Raw genomic sequence first — 20,418 nt, forward strand, 5'->3', positions numbered from 1 at the left:
TGTTGGGAGGAGGACTACTAGTGTCTGGGTACAGCCGCAGTACTGTGTAGAAGTAAAAAAAAAAAGTGTATCATTGTCATACTACAAGGTTTTTGCAAACCCAGCGCCTCTCTATCCTGTGATCACTAGAGAGCACTGTGTTTACTTTCTAAGGATATTCTCATCAGGGTGTTTTTTCAAGGGTGAGTGATCCCTGAAACAAATGAGATGCAGCCAAGAGAGTAGCTTGATGCCACTAGGATTGCATATTCTCTGTCGGTGTAACAGTGAATTATTAACAGGGCCTGGGCCAGACCCAGCAGTTGAGTTGAGGATACTTAACAACTTTGTACTATTGTGAAGCGTTACCACCTACAGTAAGTGTGGTGTGTTCAGGGATGAATGCACCCAAATTTTATGACTTCACACAGGTTATGTTTGCATTACAGCTGAGAGTATAGCTAATGAAGCCATGAATTCAAGGATAAGAAAAGGAGGAAAATAAAAACAATACCTCTATTCATTTTGCTAAGCCTATCTCTAGGATTGCTAATGTCCTCTCTATCTTTATTTAAAAACAGATCTGCTACAGATGTATTTTCTTGTTGACAGAAGCGATAAAGCAATAGACTGTGAACAGTGTGCTACTGAGTTAACAAGATACGGGTGAGATAAGGGTGGAAGAGAAATTGAGAAAGACCACATGACTTTAATGATGGGATACAGGGATGGGGATGTGAAGCCTAACATAACACCGTTTCTTCATCCCTGAACCTTGAAAATTGGCCAATTAAGCTTGGCCCATAAATTGGCCCATAAACGTCCAAGACGACTCCAATAGCAGAGATGAAAACTACAAAGATTCATTGAATATAAAGGGTTAAATAAAGACTGTGGTCCAACTCAGTAATTTAGCTTTTGAAAATATGTTTTAGATGCCACACAAAGGGCCGAATGCAATGCCTGAAACATTCTGCTGCTGGCATCGGGTGAATCAAAGCCAATAACAGCAGGGTTTAGGTCAATTGATTTTCAATTTAATCAGTTCGGGAAGTGAACCTTATTGAAAATTGAGGACCTGAAAATTCTCTTGAACAACAGACTTTTACATCAAAGAGAAATGAATTCTCTATATTGAAAGTAAGTGGCCAAATGTGGCTTTTGAATTGATTGAACTGAAAGTGAATGGACTCCAATCCTGATACAAGTGAAATGTCTTCTTACGGTTGATTCACAGTATGAAACCACTACATTATTATACACTTTATCAAGTGGCCAGTTATCATGGACATGGTGTTATGATGATATACGTCTCCACCTCATTGCAACAAGTAGTTTCCCATCTGGAGAGGGTGTGAGAAGCCAGAATGTAGCCTGTACCGGACTGTAGCCACAGACTATTTCTCTCCTGCAACTGTAGATGACGAATGCAGTGCACTGATAGAAAAACAACTCCTTTGCAGCCTTCACTAGCACTGTCTAAATCTGTGCTATTAACACTGTGTCTGGCTGGCACACTGAGCCATGGCTGTCAGCCAAGTAGGACTGCAGGCTGCCTATTGCAGCAGTTTGAACAAACTCTTGAGATTCATCTAAAATGACAGCAATGGGGAGAAATCACATCTGAAGATCAGTTTATTTTCAAGTAACTTTAAGTAATCAGTGATGTAGTAGTAGTAAATAAAAAGGATAAAAAGTCAGTGATCATCATTACAAGATAAACAGCCACCAATATAAAATAAATCAACATTTACAGAACAACTTTAGCTGCTTTTTCCCTTAAAAGACCATATTCTCTTATATCTTACAGCAATTTGATATTACTTACTATTAATTATACAAGGGATTTAGGTAATAAAGATATATGCAATCCTAAAAAGGTGGGTAAACTCCATGTTGTAAATTAAAAGGTAAGTTTAGGGTTAGGATTTCCCCTCCACTACATCTGTCAAGAATTGATGCTGGTTTGCCTTTAGCTTTCAGATACGTCAATAGAAAGATTTCATCTTAATTGAAGTCAGCATAATCTGACTAAAGGATAAGTAATGTAATATCCTTTACTAGAACTAGCTATGCCATTTACCCGCAGTCCATGTGTTGGCTACCTCCACCATAGTGTACTAGGGCCAACTGCTTGTTATGCCTGCCGTTTAGTCTTTGGCTGCAGCTCAAATCGCTGTCCATGGTGCTGAACCAGAGAGCAACGTCCCCGTGTTGAACAGTCAATACTAAATCTGTTAGTCAATTGTGCCAGTTGAATAAGCAGGGATATAGAGGCGGGTAAACCCATATTTTTATTTGCGTATTCCAGTTTACACACTTTTTTAGCCTGGCACAAACCATATGAATGCATAGTTACACATAGTAAGTAGTGCCAAACTGATGTAAGTTATGTGACGGCAGTGTCTTCTAAAGAAAAAACAAAACAGAAATTGTTTCTCTTAAAGATGTATTTTGTTGATATTGGTGTTGTTTGCCTTATAATGATCACCGACTGGAGGTCATCGTTTGCCGACCTTTTTGTCTACAATTGCACCACTGTGCATGACAAATCATTTGTACCGAGCCCAGTTCATGTTTTCTCATGCCCATTATCCTTCGCCATTAAACCGAGTAAAAGTGCGAAACCTCTTTTTCTTCCTACAAAATACAGCCGGAGACGGTTTGTGGCCACTGATCATATAAATAAGTTTGGCTTTTGCGTGCCTAATCAGTGGCGTAGGCGTAAATAGGCTATAACTCGCCGTCAGTTTGATAATACTAACTAGAATGTATAATGTGTATTTATGTCATAAAATTTTATGTCATCTTAAAAAATGTGGGTTAACTCTATTCCCCTAATTAAAAAGGTGGGTATCCTGAGTTTAGGTGGGTTTGCACTTGCAATAATGGCTGTGGTGGTACGCCGTTAAAACGACATAAGTCTATTTGGCAACATGTATTCATACAAGTTCTGTCTTAACCGTTAGCAAAACATTTTTAGAAATACGAACACCTAAAAAGGCATTAAGTGGCATCAACGAAACTATCAACAACGCATTTCTCAGTCATTTGTATGGAGCGCAGTTAAAAAATGTCGACAATTGAGATTTAGCTTTACAAAACACACACAAAAGATAATACAATAAACGTATTCTTACCTTCACGGAGAAGTCTCGTTGAGTAAAGCGCCCTTCTTCTCCTTTCTCTATTCCTTCTTTCTCCTCTTGTTGTTGTTGTTGTTGTTGTTGTTCTCCTCTGTTCTGTTCCGTCGGTCCGTGTTGTCTCCGGTTTGGCGCGCGGAAAAGCTTGTGTGGCGGACGACGGCTGCGTAGCGCGCGCTCCACCACTACCCAAGCCAGTGCGGAGCGCGTGGCGCGTGGCACGTGGCACACAACTCCGCACCTCACCTCTCCCCTCGCACCTCCAGGTGGGCAGCCGAGAGGGGAAAGATGCTGCGTTCACGTGATGTGGGAATAACCGTCGGAATGACTTGGTTTAAAGCGATGACTTGGAAGTCCAGGACACCGTCAAAACGACATGGATGAAGTTTTCTGCAGAGTTTGGTTGCTCCTGATCAGCACACTTAACACCCCCCCCCCCCCCCAATCAAGAAAAAAACCTCTGCCAGTGGGTCTGGTTCTTCTTTGTTCAGCCAATCCTGTACGGAGGCACGTCTACATCACATCATGCTTTGCGCGGAAACAGGCGTTGGCGTGCACGCTATCAAAATGACAACATTGTGGCCAAAACAACAGGGTGCATTGGCTACATTTGGGAGTTGTGAGCAAAGTCATAGGCCTACACCATCTGAATGTGTTGAGCTGAATTTTCCTATAGTGCCACTAAAGTACTGGAAAATTCAGGTGAATGCAGTATTAGATTTATTTAAGACTTATCACTTATTTTGAATTTCAATTAAACATATAACATGAAACAAGTCTTGTCGTTGACATATCGTGCTTCTGTTGTCAGACAACTGCACAATCAAAAAAAAAGTGACTTCAGGGTCACAAAATGCTAACAAGCTAGGAGTTACGTTGCATAGTGTCACCAAAAAGTCAAAACAGTAGCTAACAAGCTAACATTAGCACACAGTAACACATTGTAGCCTGTCTCTTTTGTGTAGCCATTTTTTAAAATGCCAAAGAGTTGGTCTGCACCGTTTTGTACTACAAATACACAAAACTTTCCAAAACAGCCTGGGAAAATATATGCTTACATCACAATAGGCCTATGCACCCATCTTTTGTTAGCTTTGGTGAGTCAGCTAGCATTTTAGCGGTTTAAGAAAGGTGGATCTTACAGGTCAAGCATCTGTTTCTCAAAAAACAACAACAACAAAATACAGGGGAAGTTCTGACAGCTTCAGTAGGAAGAGGCAATAAACATGAGCGTAAACAGTGTGGTGTCTGCTTTTCCTCTCTTTCCTGTCACATCCTTCCTGTTTGTCGTCAAATCAACAATGGTTTGGTTTGTATTTTGTATGTTGTGACAGTGAATTGTAAGGCCTGCTGTAGCCTATAATCCCTAAAGAGTGATTTTGACAGAGACTGGTAACAGCCTAATTGCAGATTAGATCGACTGTCCAAATGAGGGATTTGAGCCTCCTATTCAATAAACCGAGCTTAATTCTTGAATACTATTCGGAGCTGGTGAAATATGAATGTGAGAGGCTTGTGATGGTATTGGGCCACGTGCTTAAGAGGGAACAACTTTACACAGAATCTGAATTGCTGTCAGACTAAATTTAGCGCTAAGCATCTCCGAGCATATGGTCATTCATTCAATCATTTGGGAGCATCTGGCGAATCACAGCAGTGCGTATGACTAACTAGCACATTCTGTTTCCGACTCTGATTAGAGGCACGGGTCCATTAAGAGGCGTTCATGAACTTCCACGTAACCTATCGGTGACCCCACTGCAAGTCAGGCAGGTCCTTTCCCTCCCATCTTCTGTCGCTACTTCTCCTATGTCTCACACATTTCATCATCATATACTGTAGAAGCTGTTCAGGTAAACCTATGTCTTCCACCTTCCACTATTCCCTCCTCTGCTTTGGACAACAGCTACTAACCACAAACATGGCAACCCGCAGGCATTGTGGACAACCTGACCACCTGCTGGCCAGAACAAGGCGAAGTGAGAGACAGCTGAGGGAAAAAAATAAAAATAAAAATACATATCCAGTGCAATTTTTTCAAAGGCGTCCTCCCTCAGATGCTGAAGTTTTAGAACCCCTAGTCTTCCCCTGAGAATAACAGGCATGCGTTTTAATGGATTAGACACAGAACAGTGGTTGCCTCCTAGTTTGATGTCAGTATCTTCTCTGCACAGTTCAGACTTTGGAGGCTGAAGCAAATAATGTGTAGGTGCTGTACTGTCTGATGGACTGGGAGGACCGAATGACAGGACCGAAACCATTTTTATGGATCTGCTCTGTCTAAAAGAATTTTGACTTAATTTCTAGATTTATATTTAAATTCCTGAACTTATTCTAGCAGGGAAATGAGGGATTTAGTCTCGTCCTGGCTCATAAAAACATGGTGAGATCATTTTTTTCTTTTATCTTTTGACATAATGCAAACATAAATCATGTAAGAGGCCTCGGGTGAATCATTATGCACCAAGACGCTAATGTGTATCAAACTGTAACAATATTCCCTCTGTTTTACTTAAGGCCAATAATAGCCTCCCATAACAAAACAACATGGCTGTGTTTGCCTAAGCTGCAGCAGTTTCATAACAGTTTCCCCTGAAAGCCTTGCAGATGCCAAGTTACTGTGATGAAGCTGTGTATGTATGGCTGTGAGTGTGTGTGTGTGTGTGTGTGTGAGAGAGAGAGAGAGAGCGAGACAGACCAGTGAACTGAAACATATAGGTGTTAAACAAAAGCTCACACACCAGCTGGGTCTTCAGTCAACATATTGCAGGGCTTCCTCTCATCTGTCATCTGGAAAACAAGTGAAGAAACGTACAAAGGGTCGCAGTAAAAAATATCTGGCTACAGCACAGGAGAGAGGCAAAAGGCAATTTTTATACGATTAACTAAATGCAATAAAGTGTAATCACTGGATAATGTTTAATGAGAGGCTTGTTTTTCACAAGTAAAGCAAGGATTTTGAAGGCTTTACAAAAAAGCCTCGAGCCCCAACGTGTTGTAAGAGAGTCATCAGAAACCTTCCAAACCTCTTTCTATGCCAACAAGTCACCATTCAGGGCATTGGCTGCCTGCCCAAAAGGAGCTACAGTAATTATGGGTCCTCATTTGAGAGGACATCAGCGAGATAGACGAAGGCTATCTATTGAGTCGTGGAGTCCAGTGACTAATAAGATGAATGAGAGTCCAAAAAGGGAGGAGGTCAAGGTTGCTGGGTAGGAATTCCATCAATGGAGAACAAGCTACTTGGACAGTGTGTGTGTATTTGGTCATTTGTGTGAGTGAGTGAAGGCCTCACTATGAACAGTGGGGACTATAAATTCACTAGATTTACTCCCTTTCTTCTCTTTTTCATTCAGTGTCGCAATTTATCGCTACCTCAAAAATCTGTATACCTGCAGGTTCAACTTTATGTGGACATAGGCTTATTCTGTTTTTTAATGATTTGTATTTTATTGGGTTTTTGTCAATAGAATGACAAAAATTAAAAATGTATGTTGTGCTTAGTCCTAATTTTAATTACATTGGCAATATATAGTACATCAGGTATTTGCTCCATTTTATGTACCCAATTCCATAAACCAGTCATGGAATGAGGGCCCCTCTTGAGATTTCCACCCCCTCATTATTCAGATCAGATATGAGGTGCTACATTGAGAAAGTATTAGTGGGTGTCCTTATATATATAGTCTCGAGCAAAAATCTAAATTAGTACCTGTAAATTCATGAATTTGTTCAAGAACTTTTGTCAGAAACTCTGAAATAAGTTTCCCCTCAGAGCCTTGACACTTCCAGCATTATGCATCACCGTTGAGCCCCAATCTATATAGCCATGACGTGTAAAATAAAAGCAGTTAAGTATCTTTAATCTTGAAAGATGGAAATCTTTAAGATCTCCCATTGTCAATGCCCCTCATTTTTGACAGTCCTTCCATAAAAAAGGTGTTTTATCAATACATAATTTAACTTTGCTAACTTCCTGTGTAAAGTTACGCTCAAAGTCTTGCAGGAAGAGAGATCTGCCATTGAAAGTAGTTCCAACGAATGCATTTATTGGTGAATTTTATGTTCATTTTACCAATCGCCTAAATAAGCCTGGCAGGTTTAGACAAATGTTTTTAAAATTAACTCACGTGAACTCTAAGATAATGCTAGTCACCTACGATTACTTAACATACTGTATGCTAAAGTGTTGTGCAAGCATGTGCACTGGACAGAACTTTCTACCAGAGACACACAGATGATTTCGGCACCAAGCCTCTTGTCACACAGCATATTGGGTAAGCTGATCAATGGGTCAATCTCCCCAAAAAGTCGGTGTCGTCCTCTAATGGACTCCTTTAACAGTGTGTCCTTTCCCTCGTGGAGACAGTGCTGTGAAGAGAAGCCCCAGGTGTGCTCACAGCATAATTGAGGTGAAACCTACTAGAGATCCTGTAGTGTCAGTCAGGCCTTAGTCAACCAGGCTGAGCTGCTCCTCAGTCCAAGTCGATCCTGATGCCTCCTGACAGCTCCGACTGCTACACCGTGGTCTTCCATCACCAACGCCCCTCTTCCACCATCTAGACTCAGCTCAGTCATCCAACTAATGAAGAAGCCTGGAACACACACACACACCCGTCCACCCACACACAAACACCTTGACGTATGCATGCACACACACATGCACACTGTACACACACACATACATAACTGATGCACGCTAAAAAAAGGACAAATTGCTAGATAGACAAGTGCGGGTAAAAAAACACATCTGTACACGTGCTGAAAACGCAGAATGTATGGATTGATAAGGAATGACGACCCAATAGATGCAATATGAAAACTTGGGAGCACCCAAAAAACAGAATAACACACATGCCATATCTAAACCCATCGCTCCCTCCCTCTTCCTGTGTTTACCATGCTTATTATAGCTCTTCCTGACAACAGTACGTGTTCTTTGTTTGTCAGGCCCGGTTGCTTACGGCGGAAACGTAGGATTCCACGTGAGAGAACAGCAGTTTGACAGGCGGGCAGCCAGGTGTGTGTGTGTGTGTGTGTGTGTGTGTGGGTGGGAAGGGGTTTGGCTAGGCTCGAGGTACAGCTTGAACTCTGACCCTGAAACAATCATAGGGGCTCGAGCCAGATGCAGAGATGTTACGTTGCGGTGTAATGAAAAATTCAGCACCTGGTTTCATGCTTTTTTTTGTATGTACACCAGCACCGGTGTCATGAAAACTTTATGTGCAGTTGTTGTGTTTACAGTATGTGTACGCCCTTCGTCTTCATGTATGATCAGCTTGAGGCCTAAACCTGGGCGTGTTGCAGTTTTTTATTACTTACTTTCACACAGAATTCTTACGTCTGCACCTCAATTCCTAACATCTAATCTGGTACAAATGTAACCATTCCGTAACCAGTCTGTTCAACACTTGCCTTTGGATGATTTTCTAGCTGCTTCAATAACATACTTTTTTTTTTCTGTAATTGCGATGTCTGGTGTCTTGGCGGGCAAAAGAGCTGAACCATGCGCTCGCGATTTCATGGCTTCAGTTCTGTCTCATGACCGCTTCTCTCACCTATCTTACCTTTCACCCTCTGCTGTGTACTACCTCACGAAGAAGAGATGCTACAAGATAAGAAAAGGAGAAACTTTCTTGTCATAGATTGATCTGCCCTGGTGCAATGGAATGAACTGAGGTGGAAAGTGAAAGCCGCACTTACCTGGCACTCAAGGTAGAGGAACTGCAAATGCTAAAAGGGAGTTATCATTTGCTAAATATAGATTTTTCAATTGAGTTTTCTTTCAGCTGGGCCAATTAAGCAGATCGCGGGTATAAACCGTGTCTATCTTGAATCTTTGCCTCCAATAGTGTGTGTTATTTGAATTGCGCATCAACCAAGTCAACTCCCTTTGCCAACTTTTTGAGTGAGGAAACCTGACAAGGACATGTCAGTGCAACTTCAGGTGTTGCCAGTGATGCATCTCTCAAAATAAACCAAACATGCACCTGTCCCATTTGCGGTGAAGCCCATATACCGAGCGTCACAGCTGGATCTGACCTAGAAGATCCTGCAGCGATCTGACATCCAGCTTCAATGACAGGATGCATATTTGTGCAAATACGTCACAATATAAGGGTTATAATAAAGTTCAAGTGACTATTTCAAAGAGAAAAAAAACAGCACTTGCTTCAGTATGGACATCATTTTCCTTTTTTTATTTGCATTATCATACATTAGGTACAAATGACACGATCGATTACAGGGTAAGTAGCTCAGACTCGTTTTAAGGGTTTCAGGCTGACAAAGGGGGAGGGAGGGAGGAAAACATACACCATTTGCAAAATACAATATATTCTTTCTTTTACAGTCTATGTAGATATCTAAATCATTTATGTACAAGGACAGAAGAAGCGCTTGGTTTGTAAATGAACAAAGACGGGAGAGTGAGAGACCATGTTACGGTGTGGGTCAAGAGATAAGGCATTCCCGCGCATCATTGATCCTGTGCTCTGTACGGCCAAAGAGATGGCGATTCACTCCAGGTTCTCTCTTTTCAACAGCAAACAGGACACAGAACCGAGCGGAGAGCATCGACTAAGCACGGAGAAGTCAAACAGGATGCATCTAAAAGCACGTGGGACCTAAAAAGGAACGACTGTAAGAAATGCCAAGTGAAAAGAAAACAAATCAGAACGCTCCCCTCTCTCGAAACCTGACATTTAAAGATGGTATCTTCGCATCCGTTTATCGTCTAGCCATTCAGACCGATTCAATTTAAAATGATAAGATGTAGAATAGGGTGTAAACAAAGTAAAACAAAAAAAAAATGCATTTGGCTAATTCCTTACCCATGGTACATTAGATGGAATTTGGAGAGAGGAGGAGGAGCTGTCGGCCAAATAGCTGCTTTTCATGAACGGATGGGATTGTAAAGGTAATAGGAGGGCTTTGTTGAGATAGATGACGGATTGATTGCCCAGGCACTGAGGAAGGAGGAGTAGGTAGCGCAGGAGCGAGACAGAGGGGGGCGTACCGTAAAAGACAGGGGAGGGACGAGGCACAGGGGGTTGTCCATCAAACCATTCTTCACTCAACCGTCCCTTCATTCCTCCAGCCAATCCCCATCAATCACCTGTTCATTGTTCCTTCAACCCCACCCATCACCCCATCCTTGGATATTCTTGATAGAAACTCACTTGTTGACTCGCCAACTCGCTAAATCGTTCAGTCTTGAATAGGCACAGGGAGGTAAAAGGTAAAGCAAGCATGTTCACGCAGAAGGGCGAGGCAAGTCGTACAGTTTTCTGATTGTATAAGACAGTGGCCCCAATGTATGAATTTTTAGGTGTGTCAATTGTGAAACACAAAGATGGAGGAAGAGATGAATCAACTTTACTGGGCTAGAAAGTGCTAATGTCCCATTGGACTGTGCTGTAGCTAACGCTCTACGATATTTCATGGTATGGCCAATTGTCTACGACTGAGCGAATGGACAGATGGACGAGGAAGAGGATGAAGAATTTAGTCTCTAGGAAGGGGGAGACAGGAGAACAGCTTTTCGTTTACTGCCATTACGGATGCTATCAATGAGATGGGATGGACACATAGAGAGGTGCAGGTTAGGACAGGCTCAGATGAGGGCAAAGCTGTTGTTCAGTACATTCTGTTTGAGTACATATTAGGAGAATTCTCTCTCACTTTTTTACAATCCACATCAGAGGCTGTAGACGCTAAATCAAATGCTCCACAAGTTGAGATCCTTTTCAGATGCAGTTTTGCCCGGGGCGAGATGAAGGAAGTAAGGAAAATCTACCACCTAACTGACTGGCATTATACATTGTACAGACGTGCATCGGTGCACTCATGGCTACATGCAGTATGTTGCTCGGCGGACAGAGTGTGTACAGCAGGTGTGGCTTTAGGCAGGTGTCAGCCTATAGAGAGAGAGTCGTCAGGACGACTACAGCTAGTGCAATGCTGCTATCGTCGGGTTCTGGCGTTTTCTGGTTTGGCACAGGCGAAAAGGTTACACAACAGGAGACACAGGGAGAGAACACAACCCTTAGAAAAACCAGGGAGAAAATATTACAAAGGTTTCAATAGTTAACTATATATATCAGTCAGATATGAGTTTTCTACGTTGATATTTCTTTTGAACATTCCTGAATTACTTGAGCAGAAGCTAGAGAAATAAAATCGACGACAACGACAACACATGACAAAAAAAAAGAGAAAAGAACCAAAACGGTTACAAATTGACAACACAACATTACACATCATAACATAAACCCCATTAATGAGACACTAGAGAGCGAGTGGTCCCACTGGTCTAGCGAAAGAGCAGTGCTACTGAGTCGCACCTCACAACAGATCTGGATTCAGTGTTCCACATCGCCCTGTAATAGGGAAGAGGAAAGGGAACCACATGTATTGAGCTTCTACAGGTAAGAGGACTGATCTAGAAACCACTGGCCAGGTCACAGGATAAGAAAAACATTTCACTTTAGAAGTAATCTGTGTGGGATTGTCAGTAAATATGTCATCTAATCTAATTATTATAGATAATAATGACTATGGGTTCTACAGTATGTTCTATAGCTCACTTAGAGATTTTGAATTCTCACTTTTGCTAGACTGTGTCATCAAAACCTTATTTGACTGTGATCCAGTAATGACAAAATCCTACACACAGCATCTTAAAGAGCCTAGCTGGTCTCAGATCAGCACTCTTAAGGTCCTTGATGTGTAAGGGCCCAGGTTGAATTTTGGCGACTCATCTAGATCTATGTTTAAGGTTGGAACTCCTTGGGGTTTCATGCTTAGTAGCATGCAGCATTTAGTTGACGTGCATGGATGATCCCTACCAACAGCATGCAGATACAGGAGGGACGGTCGACAGCCAGGCACGCATCCAGTCAACACACTATTTGCATTCAAAAAACATTGGATATGAGTAGAGATAACTGAAAAAAATTGCTTTGATAAATCTGCCAAAACGAGTCGCACAGATATCCGTCACAACTTGCTAAATCTGGACTCTGTGAAAGACACCCAGTTGTTACAAAGTCGATCTGTATTGGGTAATTTTGTTTTTTGTTTCTTTTTTTACATAGAAATATACGTTGAACTTATCTAATGTAATAAAAGCACATTCAGGTGTTGGTATAAAAACTGTAAGTTGCTATACTTTTTTTTTTTTTTTTTTAAATAACTCATGAATATTTACAAAGGAGTTACACACTGGTATGTGATACATTAAAATATTATGAATCTGATCTAATGGAAAAATATGTATGAAATCACAAGAGCGGAGGAGAATAAAAACGAATCTATTTAAGAGATATTACAGAAAAGAAAAAAAAAGGACACGCAAAAAAGGATTCTGACTAATATGATCGTCTTGGATCCTGGATACAGGACAAGCTTGTTGCCAGGGCAACAAAGCACGGTCAATGGAGATGTTCCGTTTTCTTCTGTATCCAAGAAACCAGACAAACGGGTTGCATCTACTTTATATATGAGGGCATGATATGCAATATAACATTGCATGGTTAATACAGAAAACAATGACTTGACATCAATTTATTTTATAGTCTACAAATTTAAAAATGACAACAACAAAAGAAACGTCCTTGCAAGTTTGGGTGATTTCCTTTGAAGGAACTGGATTTAAAAGCAGCTCCTGTAAAGACATTTATGGCTGTAGGGAGGCTTCATTTTAGTCGTGGGCGTGCAGATGAGACAGACAGAGCAGTTAACACTGAATAGTGTTAGAAAATGACAAACTGTAAACTCTTTAGGTGTGATTTCTCAAGGTAGATATGACATGTTGTCTGCCGCTGCCCACATTCTAAACTGATTACTAAAACCTTGTGGTTTTAAAATGAATGAGGAGGGAAGAATACGACCTGCAGCTCAAGCAAGGGCTAGGAAAAGGCTGTGTCAGTTTTGTGCTAGTGTGTGTGTGTAGCTGTGTTTTAAAAACCAGGCAAACTACAATATGAACAGGGTGATAACAGTTCAACTAATAGTTATGACGAATTGGATTTGATCAATATGTTTCCCCCCCCGACACACGTGCATGCATGTGCGTCTCGCATATTTGCGTTTTTACAGGCTGTATATTACTGAGTTATAATTCGTAAGTCGATTTGCTACACACACCGGAACGCGAGACGGGCTAGAACTGAGTCGTACTAAAATAGAATCTCACCATCACCGTGAAAACAACAGAAAGGGGAAGAAAACTGTAAACAAGATACAGTATACAAACATTAAATCACAAGGTGCTGCTTCAACGCTGGCACCCCCTGTCCTTCATATTTGGCTTTAGCTTCTACACTGCCTTCTATGAGCGGCTTTCAGGTCATCACACAATATCTATATAGTGAAAATGATCCATATAGAATATAGTGTGAGCCGCCGAACCAGTTCTGCAGGCTGTAATGGGCATCCATTGAGATTTGTAAAGAATGAACAGTTGCTGAGAGACATCAGTTTTTGCAAATTGAGTTAATCCATCCCTTAAATGGTATTTCAGTTAAAAGTTCCTTAATTATTCTCTTAATTACATCATATACTGGCATAGATTAATAAAGACCGACACCCATTCTCCCATCTCAATGCCTGTAATAATGGTAATAGGCTTTCCAGTACAAATTGCAGCGGAAACGAAGGACATCCTTGTCTGCACCCTCATCGTCAAAATCAAGGAAATTGTGGCAGCCTTTACATTTTACGCTGGCTAATCTATTTATACTGGCAAAGTCATTACACAGAACAAATATCCATGTCCTAGAATTCTGCTTATTATTAAAATCAATACATCAAGGATTAGTTTGGGCCTTGATCAAGTTGTGGTCAGATGTTAGCTTGGAGGTTGGTTTTAGTGGGTGGCAGTGAGCAGGGAGGTTCCTCAGGGAGATGGTTCCCCCTGTCCTTCTCATACGGCGTTGTTGAGCGCGGGGTGGACAAACTGCGGGTTGATGAACGAGAAGCCGGCGAAGTCCGCCTGGTCGATGTTGGCGATGACCAGCTCGTCCGGCGGCGTGAGCTGCGGCTGGGTGCGCGTGAAGAACTTGTCGAAGTTCTCTGCTCCTTTGCCGCACTGTTGGGAGAGAGAGAGAGAGAAGAGACGGGAAGGGAGACGTTAGACATGAGGCGTTTGACGTGATGAAGGAGAGGAGAAAGGCGAGCGACCACAAAACAGACATGGAAAAAAGTCGGAGCGGCCGCAAAAAAGTACGCACAAGGACATCGATTCTGCGAAAGGCAAGAGGCGGTGCGTTCGGCAGAATCGGGTTTTTTGTCACGATTTCCACTAATGGACCCAAAGCACAGGACACACGCCATCGGAGGCATCATCAGACATCATCAGTCATCAACCTCATCATCATCACCCATTTAAAAACAAAGAAAACACACAAACACAGGGCTCGGCAATTAGATAATGCGCTCAGACAAAAACAACAAGCAACATTAGCGAGTGCATCCGCTTCACCCTATTTACTAGCAGAAATGTAACTGTGCCAAATTGGAATAATTTATGAGTCCATGCCCCTTCCTCCTGTCCCATGGCCCATTCTACACCTGATCCTCCGCTTTACTTCTCCTATCACTGTATGTCCTTATTGCAACAATAACCTCAGATTACATGCTCTACATCCCGTTCACCTGGATCATTATGCAATTGCGTCTCCTGGATGCCGAGTTAACGTTGGCGCAGCTGTGGAACAGCGATCCAGTTTTGAATAAACAAGGCCCGGGTTTGCTTCAGTGAGGGGAAACAGTGTCAGGGCTTCTGCTGTGTTGGCTCTGACCTAATAACCTGCTCCTTTATCATGGCAACGATGTATTATGCACATGCTTTTGTGCATTTGAGCGTTTGACCCCCCCCCCCCCCCCCCCGTCAAATCTAATTATGTTACAAAGGATAGCTTGAAATAGCAAACTAGCAATAGCATCGATGTGCGACGAGATCACAAAGGGGTTAATTAGCATGTTCTAAAGAGGGAGGCGAACGTCAATATGGAACAGGAGACATCAAAACAGTTTTCATGTTTCCGTGATGAGAGGATAATCAAATCATATCAAAGACATGGAAACGGATGGTGTCATGTGGCCGCAGAATTAGCACTTCAGAGACGTTCTCAACAAAGGAAGGTCACATACATGCTGGGGGATGTGGGTGTACATCTCATTACTGTCACTTCAGTGATATCGCCCCTGACTTCTTGAAAGACACCTACATGATGTATGCGCATGTAATGGCTTTCAAGATAAAAAAGTGCCACTGTTGATATTTAGTAGTGCTTAATACAGGCTTGATTTAGTATTATATTAAGTGTGTTAAGTATTGTTATGTTAAGTATTACTACATTTAGTTTGTGCCAATATCTGATGTGCTATCAGTTGCGTCACTTTCTGGCCGCAACACTTTGTCATCTAGACATGGTGTGTTGGATGAATGACATTCCACTTCACAGCCTTAGACCAGCTAAACTAAAAAGGCCATCAGAGACGACCTTGACTTCAGATCAGGTCCTTAAAGATGCAATGAAAGTGCAGTGATTTCAACTCAGTCAGGATGTTGTTGTTGATTGTTGACCACAATGAGCATCATTTTTTTGAGTTTTTGATGGTTAGATGGTACAAAGCTTGTAGGACTGAGTGAGAGCCGAACCTTCCACTATTGTCTGACAGACTATGGGACACCTGATTAACTTTGCAGACTGTCGACCAATCACAGCATTCATTAAAACCTGGGTGTAAGTGACATCATTTACACCAGGAAGTAGATTGGAATTCTAAAACTGTTTGAGTCTGTTGACAACCAGATGGAGGGTTTCTCAAAGAATGTTTCCAAATTTCCACAGTGCTGACAGTTCTAATAATTTGGGTAACTTTACATTAACAGGTCCTTTGTTAAATTATACCATGAAATTGAGAAATGCAATTCTCATTGCACCAGACCTTTAAGGTGGAAGTGGAACATGTTTACTTTGAAGTCTGTCTCTTTTGTTTGACTTGCTTCTTTGTTTGAAGTTTGCCTATCTTGTTGGGTTATGTCTTTCTTTGGCGTACATGTTATAGATTAATAGATGTTTGTTACTTACTATTTTCCTTAGTACAGTTACGGCCATTTAAAATGCAGGGCAAACCTGTATATGGTCACATTTCCATGAGATGTGTGCAGGCATGTTGCAGCATCACTCTGTATACTGCTGTCAAACCAAGCCACTGTACCATGAGCATTGTAAATAGCCACAACTGTACTTTAATCAAATGGTCCAATACACATTATTAAAGATGGAGTACAGCAACAACGGAGCAGCGTAAGTTCACTTCACTTCGACTTCAAGACGCTGTTAAGCCATTCTTCTCTATCTTTACTTGAAAGAGTGAAAGAGAGCGAGAGAAAGGCGAGAGAGAGAGAGCGAGAGAGAGAGAGAGAGGGCTTCGTTCATCATCCTTCTCTATCCTCATCAGCTATTCCACCTACACACTGGGCTCACCTACACAGACGCATGCATTCACTAACACTAACACACACACACACACACACACGCACATACACACACGAAGACACAGTTCATCACTTAATTGGCCTTCATGTTCCCTAGGGAGACACTGTTGTGCAGGAGGCTGGGAATATCAGCGGCTCTGTGAAGCCAAAATGCCACGGGGGCTTAACACAGTGCTGGGAGAGAAAGAGAGGACATTTCCACTGAAATCAATGTTCTTGAATCGGTAATTTGCGCTTAAGACGGTAACCGCAGAACTTTCAACACTGTTGTCATAGAAATAAACATCGGCTCACAGTACACTTTGGCCTCATGGTTCATTTTCGGGTATGAGGGACTTGGATCGGGTTCAGGAACTGTCCCCCCCTCCCCCCCAGTGGAATTCGCTATAGATCCGCACCGCTCTGCCACCAAAAAACAGGCCTGTGCGGAAAAACCTCCATTGATCCACGGCAAAAAAAAAAAAAACACAACGAGCACTCGTTTTGGGAGAAAGCGTGAAAAGAGGGAAAGTTTCGCGGGAGAGAGATAGCCCCTGGTCTGCAGTTTTTTTTTTCTTTGTTTTTCTCTCTCTCTCTCTCTCTTCCAGGCTCTTTCGCTCGTTAGTGTTTGTGGACTAGCGATGGTTTGGCTTTGAAACGTTAGACACAGTGACTAACTGTGGCCTTCTCCGCTGCTGCCCTACATTCACAGTCAAGTCGTCATCGTCTGTGTGTGTGTGTGTGTGTGTGTGTGTGTGTGTCAGTATTTGTGTGTGTGTGTGTGTGTGAATGCCTGTGTCTATATACCGGTATGTGTTTGTGTGGCAGTATGTGTGTGTCCGAATCTGTACACCAGTGTCTGGGCAAGCGTACGTGTGCGCGTTCTGACTGTGTGTGTGTGTGTGTGTGTGTGTGTGTGTGTGTGTGTGTGTGTGGGACCTGAGGCTCCACTGTCCTCTGACTCTTGCCACTGACAGGTGACGTTCGCTCCGAGCCACTGCCACCCTGTCAGCGAGCGGACGGAAGGCAGGACACACACTTCAAGATAGGGAGCAAATGTGGCTGTGTGTATGTGTGTAAATGTGTGTGTCTCTCTCTCTCTCTTTCTCCCTCCCTCTCTCTCTCTCTCTCTGTCTCTCTCACACACACAGCAGATAACAGAGATTGATGGGTAATACCCAGCATCCCTCAATCTCCCTCCCTCCCTCTCTCTCTCTCTCTCTCTCTCTGTGAAACATGTCGACTTGTCTTCTTCTATCCATCACGGGCCGTCCGTCGCTCAAGCCCGGCCGGACGTTTCTCGCTCTTGATCCCCGACACGTCCCTTTCCGGATCGGAACACACTGACTCCTTCTGACACCGGGCTTCTGCTCTCGAGCAATAACCCGAAACCAGCGTGTACGCAAAGCATATGCGGCGGCGGGATTTGTTTCAGCTGCCAAACTGACAAGCGGCGAGTCTGTACAAAACGTTTCATTTATTCGGCTGCATTTCTACGTCGTTTTTCTTTGTTATTTTTCCGAACAGAAAGCATGTAGGGACTGTATGTTTCTGACGTGATTTTTTTTAGAGCTCAGGGCGCCAGAGTGCTCGAAGTGAAAAAATATTTATATAAATGTTGATTTTTTTTTTTTAAATGTTCCAATAGTCTGACAGCAGCAACAGCAGGAGCCCTCTCCCCGAAACAGCTGCTAAGCCCTGCTTAGAAATAAGAGGTACCCATGGATACCGGAGCACAGATAAGGTTTCTTTCCAAGCGCTTCAGACACGTACAGAAAGATTTTGAGAAGCGAGGACCTTGACTAGAAAACTACTACTACATAAGAGTCGGTCTCCCATAACGGGATTTCACTCCTTAAAAAGACAACTGGAGCTCAAAGGATTAGCTGAATAGGAACAAAAGCAAAAATTATGACTCTAAACACGCTATGGCCTTTTGAAAAAGTGACGCATCTATTGATCGTTGTATTATGAGACGACAGATTTGTCCTTTTGGCAAAAAACAAAACAAAAAAAAAAACGCACATGGCTGGTGCTGTTATTTCACATTGGGTGATTCAGCCAGAACCTTACAGAATGAGACTGAAGCGTTATGTTGTTTATACATCCTTCCATACATGGTGACATAGTGTCCTACATGGATATTTGACCTACTTTTTCTTGTCTTCAATCTCTCTCTCTCTCTCTCTCTCTCTCTCTGCACACATAAGGACGCACACGCCTCTGCACTCAAGCATATTAAAAGAACGCTCAGCTACTTAGGATGATAAATGAGTGCCTGCCTCCATTAAGAGTTGTGCCAAGACTCTCTCTCTCTCTCTCCCACTTTCTCCCTCTCTCTCTCTCTCTCTTATCTCTCTCTCTCTCTCTGCCATCCAAGCCGCCGGCCTGGGGAGCTTTCCGCTGTTGTCTTGTCGTCTCCCTAATATCCCGCCTTGTTTTGTTAACTTGTTATGAAGTGAAGAGAAGAGAGTCATTCATCTGAGCTTAATAACATACATTCAACAGAACAGAGAAATTAAATTACAAAAAAATGAACACGGACCTGTCTGACCAAGTTATTTTTAGTTGAAATGGGGGGGGGGGGGGGTCAAAATCATTGAATCCACATTTATATGTGTACAATATATAACAATGGCATCTCTGAAAATCTATATGGTATGCTATATTCATCTATTTTTTGGTAATTACTATCCCTTATTTTATGAAAATAAGAAATTAAAATGAATTCAATTACAGGTCTGCTTTACTCTAATTTTAAATAGATAATAATAAATCACTTTGTAAACAAAGCCAGCAGTGGGGACACTATGTTTCAACAGTGTGTGCCACAGAGCAGACTGGGCCTTTAAGACAAATACTCAAATGTACCAAACCTCCCTTGACCTCACATTAGAAAAAATAAACTGAAACGAAAAGAGGAAAGGCAGAGATGCTCAGTCAAGCTGCAAGAGTCTGCGCCTCTCATCCTTTTACAGCTACAATGACTCACAGCTTGTCCATATCGCCGCAATGTTATGTGTGTGTGTGTGTGTGTGTGTGTGTGTGTGTGTGTTGCGCGTATCCAAGGTGTGTGCGCCCCCCTGCCTCGGACTGCGTTCCCAAGACTTCGGCGCGGTGACTAAGTCCTCCCACTCGCCTCTCGCCCTCCTCCCCTCCCTCCATTCACCGCTCCCATCACTATTAATCAGCAACTTTTCCGATTTGACCTACTTTTTCCCCTTCGTCGCTCTCTCCCCCCCCCCCCCTCCCCCCGTCGGCCGCGCAGATGGTCGGGCCGCGGACCGGGGCGAGGCGGGGGGCGTCCGACGCGTGGATGGCAAATGTGTTTTCCGTTCGCATGAAATTACCCCTGTTTTCCTGAAATTACCATACTAACACTAACCGTTTAATTACCGGGCTTCCACCTGTTGTTTGCCTACACCGTACGGTAGGTGGCTTGTCCTCGCACTCGTTCTAGCACATAGGATTCAGGCTGCATCCTCCGAGCCTTTTCCAGCCCCCCCCCCCCGTGTTCCAATAGATACAGATGGTTTTGATTCTCTCAGCTGGGTGCTGCCGGGTGTATTGATTGCAATTCCGCAGCCGTCACAGGCGGATGAAGTGAGATTGAGCGGAGGAGGAGAGGTGGGGGGGGGGGGGGAGGAGGAGGAGGAGGGGATTAGAGAGACAGGGGTTAGACCCGGTGAGGTTGCGGGGGCGGAGCGGGTTTAATGACAAGCTATTTGGGGCGGTAATGGACTCGGAAACAGGACTGTGTTACATGGCAGTGGGATGGACGTGACGGATGGCTATGGGGTGATGGAG

At 42.9% G+C, this 20,418-nt stretch overlaps 1 protein-coding gene across 1 annotated transcript in view; it reads right to left on the reverse strand.

Moving 5' to 3' along the window:
- Nucleotides 1-9,306: 9,306 nt before the first annotated feature.
- The window catches only part of LOC139665087 (protein kinase C alpha type-like), a 30,574-nt gene continuing 19,462 nt past the window's right edge, over nucleotides 9,307-20,418 (reverse strand). Inside the window, exon 4 of the mRNA XM_071544053.1 lies at nucleotides 9,307-14,214. Coding sequence (XP_071400154.1) covers nucleotides 14,050-14,214 — 165 coding nt within the window. The 3' untranslated portion in view covers nucleotides 9,307-14,049. The remainder of the gene's footprint in view (nucleotides 14,215-20,418) is intronic.

The sequence above is a fragment of the Centroberyx affinis genome, unplaced genomic scaffold (genome assembly GCF_046629955.1).
Source record: "Centroberyx affinis isolate AG114_WGS23_722 - 3 ecotype Tasmania unplaced genomic scaffold, CSIRO-AGI_Caff_v1 ptg004441l_1, whole genome shotgun sequence".
Taxonomy (NCBI): Eukaryota; Metazoa; Chordata; class Actinopteri; order Beryciformes; family Berycidae; genus Centroberyx; species Centroberyx affinis.